Source organism: Capsicum annuum, chromosome 2, assembly GCF_002878395.1.
Source record: "Capsicum annuum cultivar UCD-10X-F1 chromosome 2, UCD10Xv1.1, whole genome shotgun sequence".
NCBI classification, from domain to species: domain Eukaryota; kingdom Viridiplantae; phylum Streptophyta; class Magnoliopsida; order Solanales; family Solanaceae; genus Capsicum; species Capsicum annuum.
The window spans coordinates 98,987,939-98,993,548 of NC_061112.1; the positions used below are offsets into that span (position 1 = coordinate 98,987,939).

At 35.2% G+C, this 5,610-nt stretch overlaps 1 protein-coding gene across 1 annotated transcript; it reads right to left on the reverse strand.

The window, feature by feature from the left end:
- Positions 1-1,085: 1,085 nt before the first annotated feature.
- On the reverse strand, positions 1,086-4,443 carry LOC124896215 (zinc finger BED domain-containing protein RICESLEEPER 2-like). Its single transcript, XM_047407744.1, has 6 exons — positions 3,516-4,443; positions 2,767-3,428; positions 2,293-2,349; positions 1,896-1,962; positions 1,486-1,629; positions 1,086-1,216 (listed from the first exon to the last, which is right to left on the reverse strand). Exons 1-6 carry the CDS (start codon positions 4,441-4,443, stop codon positions 1,086-1,088), a joined length of 1,989 nt encoding a protein of 662 aa, XP_047263700.1.
- Between the last annotated feature and the right edge of the window lie 1,167 nt (positions 4,444-5,610).

The window sequence follows — 5,610 nt, forward strand, 5'->3', positions numbered from 1 at the left end:
GGAGTAATTGACATAATTTTTGATGCATTTTAGTATCATTTATGCAATATTGTGGTTTTTGATGGCTTTAAGTAGGGGTGGGCCTTCGATACGGCTCAGTTTTTTTTTTTTGGTTTTATTGGTTTTTTATTTTCAATATAGGTGTATCATAAACCGAACCAAAATAATTTGGTTCGGTTTGGTTTATGGAAGTTCGGTTTGGTTCGGTTCGGTATAATAAGCTCGGTTTTTTGGTTTTGGACATCTTTAATGGGCTAATTTCTAATTGGGCCTGCTAACTCTGAGATTCAGTAACTCAGTCAATTTGTATTTCCTGTACCTCTTTAACGGGCTAATTTCTAATTGGGCCTGCTAACTCTGAGATTCAGTAGCTCAATCAATTTGTATTTCCTGTATCTAATATTCTAATTGAGATGAGGCATTTAATCTTAATACTTAATAGTTAATAGGTCATATTTTAGAGAACGAATTGCTCATTGCAGTGTTGCAATTTGCAACACAATGAGTCAATGACAAATAAAAGATTTATACGTTGAATTTTCTCATGTTCATAAGTTATTTGGCAACAGAACTGAGAAAACTTCATGGATTTTAAATAAAAATTTTGTATGCTTTCACATAACTAAAAGTAAAATGGCATTACATTATTACATATGTACACAATACACAGCATATTCATTTCAAACACCTTAAACAAATAAAAAGTAACAACTGTAAACTATAAAAGAAGGGAAACTTCACACGAATCCGAAGGACACGTACAACTAGTAGCTGGACAACAGAAATACTACACATCCATGATTCGACTAAAAGGAATCAAACTTAGACACTATATCTTCAATACTACGACCTTCCTAGTGAATGATTGATTTGGAACATCTGAAAGATTTACAGCTTCACAGAATAGCTACTTAGCTAGTTCGAATCGAACTTGCACTCCCTTGATACAAAACTGTGAGCAACTTCCTTTTAGGAACTGGTTCATTCATGTACATGATGCAAGCACATTTCAAGAATTAGTGTTGGCTCAATACCCTGGAGTGAAACCAATAAGATAACTCTAACTCTATCCTCAAGCGTCGCATTTAACCTTGGGAAGTCAGACTTGAAAGAGTTTGACGTGCAAGAGACCTTATGTCATCTCGAGAGTAATCACGTGAAATATGAATTAGCTCCCAAAGGGCACCCCCACTGATCATATCTCTTGTATAGATCTCTGCGGATAAGAAGGGAACAGATGAAACTCAAAAGTATAGTTTGAAAAGAAATGCAATTAAATTATTCTAAAACTGAAACCTAGCATAGGTTTGCTTACCAAGTTCTGCCAAATGACGGAGAGCCAGCTTATTAGAATTCTAAATAACCATTATTAGTGCACCATCTTCTATCAGAGAAGACTGCCCAGTTTTCTGAACTGTAGTAGCAGATTAACCTTAAGAAGCATGGAAATCTGATAACAAGATTGTAGTCATGTACGACATTTACCTTGAGTTGAAACTCTCGACTTGTACTTTGAAAAATTTGTAATTCCCCTACCAACTTGAGACAGAAGGTCTGGATGTCTACATCTCACCATTCCTAACAGTGCCATGATTCCACCTTCAGACCTCAACCTTGTCTGCAGTTTATCTGGAATAGAAGTTTCTACCACAATCAAGATTCAAGGTATGCAATATTTGATAGAAGAAGGAGCAGGATCAGATGAACCAAAAAGTAAAACTTGGATGGAATTTTACCAGTATCAGACTATCAGCTTTCCTTTTCTACAATCTTTGATCAGTCACTGCATAAATTCTTCTCCAATTTCCTTACCAACAGCTTCAAAGCTGGCAGAAAGTCCCCAATATTCGTCGCCTTCCCACTTACCAGTATAATAGTAATTTAACAATACATACAGAAATAGGCAATACTCAATAGGCCAAATACATACATCAAATAGGCATTAACAACCATTAGTCCATTCTACAGAAAATAAAAGCAAAATAACAACATAAAAGGCTGAAATAGAAGCAAGTAATAGCATAAAAAACAAAAATAGTAGAAGCCTAAAAGGCTAAAACAGTCGCAACCCACAAATAGACAAAATAGTAGCAACAAGTCGTAAAAGTTCAAATTCAACCAGCTAGGTTGAAACATCTCAAGTGTTTAAAATTAGAGTAAACTCTGTTCGTCTTTCATACTTCACATAAAATTTCTCCAAATGCTTGCGCAAAGACAATGTGGATGACAATTGAGGATTAAACCACATTTCAAGCATCTTGCCTTGCGCACTTGTTCATTGTCTTGAATTACCTCATAATGCTCCCAAATAGCCGAGTGAGCTTTGGATTTAGGAGGCATCACTTGACCCTTCAACATAAAACAAAAAATTAGAATATAACTTATAATTTATAAAAGGATATAATCAAACAAGAAAAGTATTGAGCTCACCAATCATCACCACTACTAAGTACTACCAAACCGCAATCATACGTCAACAATGGAAGATTCTCGTCCACTATTTATCATCTCTAAAAGAAAATTTAACAAATATGTTATACTACAACACAAATGAGTATTTTTTTTCTCAAAAACACAAAAAAATACAAAAGTCTTACCGAGTTCAAGTTTCTCAAGAAACTCTAAATTTTGTTCCACACAAATAGGACTAGTCTCTTGTCTAAGTCAATCTTGAACACAAATAAGGCATTGCACATATTTAGAAGTCAACAAACTTCTACATGGATCAAGAATACGACCACCGGTACTAAATGTACATTCTGATACCACACTTGACATTGGAATAGCCAATACATCACGAGCCAGTAGTGAAAGGATAGGAAATCTAGGAGAATTAACTTTCCACCAATTTAAGATATCAAAATCCTCATATTCAAATTTGTATCCAGGCTCGGGCACAGGCTCTTGATCTTCACCAAGGTATTTATCTAGCTCCGATTTAGTACCCCCGATAATACCATAATCTCTTGCCTTTTTCTTCATGTAAAGCTTATTTCTCAAAGTATTTGTGTTCAAACTTTGAGGAACACCAGATTTAGATGAATCAGATCCAGACAAGTCAGATGAAGTGTATCCAGATGAAGATGAATTATTTTTAGAACCTTTTGAATACTTCCTAACATAGAAAACAAATAAGTTCTTCAAATAAGTTTCTACTTCATGACTTACTTTCTTTCCCATTTCTATCTCCAATAGCTCTTCAAGAGAAAAGCTAACATACTCAAATTTATTACGAGGATCTAACATAGAAGCAATAAAAATCATTTTATTTATCTTTTTAGGAGTCCCCCAATAATTCTTGAACTTTTCTTTCATCCCCATAGCTATTTTACACAACTCAACATCATCACTTGTCATACACTCTTTCAAATAAGAGTCAAGTTCACAAATATCCTCAAAATGTACATTACAAGTGACATACCGTGAACCTGAAACTTTTTAAGTGAGCACATAAAATCTTTCAAGAAACTTTATCACATTCCTCACATTGACCCAATCATCACTTTGAATTGAACCTGCAACACTACCATCTTCACAAACATTAGTAGAAAGATAAGAATTAAAGTTGTCATCATAAAGATCGAACCTGTCAAAAGCTTTCTCAATTTTTTCTGCTGTCTCCAACATTAAATAGGTGAAATTCCATCTAGTAGGCACGTCTAATGACAACATTTTCGAACATTCAATCTTTTGCATTTCACAATATTTTGTGAAGTTTCTTGTTTTTGCAGGAGAGGATCTGACATACTTAATCATTTGACTTACCATTTTGATAGAAGGACCAATTTCTTTCAAACCATCTTGCACAATTAGATTAAGTATATGAGCCATACATCTTACATGGAGATGTTTACCATCCATCACATTTGTTCCCCACATATCTAGCTTCTTAGACAATGCGGAAACTGCAACATTATTTGAAGAAGCACTGTCAACAGTAACAGTGAACACATTGTCCAATTTCCAATCAAGCAAGCAATTACTAATACACTCCGACAAATGCTCACCTTTATGACTAGTGATAGGGCAAAAGTTCAAAATTCTTTTATGAAGTACCCAATCTCCATCAATAAAGTGAGCAGTCAAACACATATAGTTAATCCTTTGCACCAATATCCACACGTCTATTGTAAGATAGACTCTTGGTTGGATTTCTCCAAAAGACTTCTTCAAGCTTAGTCTCAATTCACCATAAACATCATAGCAATCTCTTGTTATTATTCTACGAGAAGGAATCCGAAACAAAGGTTTGGCTATACTCATAAACTTCTTAAAGCCTTCATTTTCTACGAAGCTAAATGGTAGTTCATCTACAATTATCATCTTAACTAAAACTCTCCTAACTACCTCTTGCTCAAATTTCCAATATTCTCCTGATGAATCCTTTGTTTGAAAGTTTAACAATGTTTGACCACTAGATGGGGTGGGCGGGGGCTTATACATTTTGCATCTACCCAAATGTTATCTCAATCCACTTGTTCCATTTTTAGTTGTATTAGCAGCATAATTCTGATGGCAATGCAAAAATCTTGCTTTAACTAATTTACCATTTTCAAATATCTTTTTGAAATGTTCCCAAATAGTAGATCTACTTTCCATTTCTTTCCTTTTCTTTGCATCCGTAGTGTCAACTGAGTTGTCATTACTATTATCAGGTACACTATCAGTTGAACCAGCCACACTAAATCTACTTTCATCAGCCATCTATGTAAAATTTGAAAGAAAAACTAAATTAAAAGTGTTTACTATTTAACAATCGACCATATTTCAGAAAATCAGAAAAATCAATCTACTGAATCACGCAATCAGAAAATCAACAAAAATATCAAAAAGAAGAAGAAAAACAAAAAAAAGAGAAAATAATTCCTGATTCACCGCTGAGTTGCTGCCTATCAGTCGTTCATCGCTCCGGTGGGTTCTGTTCGTCGCTCATTGTCCGGTGTCCGCCGTTCGTCGCTCACCGTCTGATTTCCGCCGTCGTCGCTAACTGCTGCTAAGTGCTAAATTCTAATGCTGGTAGTGCTAATTACTAAGTGAAGTTGTGACTTGTGAACTGAGACCTAGATGGCTAGACTAAATACATTTGGGAATTTGGGCTGGGGTGCATCAGGTGGCTGATTGGGCCTAAACTAATTGGGCCAATGTAAATTATTAATACTAAATAATATATGGGTGGTAAATAGGCCCTGAAAATTGTATACTAATTCGGTTTAACTGAATACCGAATTATACATGCTCCATAACCGAAACCCAAATCGAATACCAAACTTATATAAAAAATAAACCGAACACCGAACCAAAAAACCGAAAAACTAAAACCAAAAAATCAAATTAAATCTGTCCGTTTTGGTGTTTTGGTTTTCAGTATTTATGCCCACCCCTAGCTTTAAGAGTTTTATTTTGGACTTATATGGATATCTTTTAATCCGTGCGACGGATGGACGAACGGACGTGCCAGCAGCTCTAAAATATCAATTTTAGGCTTGGTAGACCTTGGGTTCGGGTCCTGGTGCACCCGAACTCATTTCGACCTATTGATCGGAAAATTAAAAAATTGGAAAGTTGGGAGAGGGACCCACTTTTGATCGAAAAGATCTCGTATGGAAAATT

Bases quoted from the DNA above. Each gene is read 5' to 3' on its own strand.
- LOC124896215 (XM_047407744.1), bottom strand. From the start codon at position 4,443: ATGTATAAGCCCCCGCCCACCCCATCTAGTGGTCAAACATTGTTAAAC. The intron at 2,350-2,766 runs GTATCAGAATGT...TTTATGTTGAAG, and splicing joins CTATTCCAATGTCAAGTGTG to GGTCAAGTGATGCCTCCTAA. The intron at 1,630-1,895 runs GTATGTATTGTT...CTTCTATTCCAG, and splicing joins ATTGAGTATTGCCTATTTCT to ATAAACTGCAGACAAGGTTG.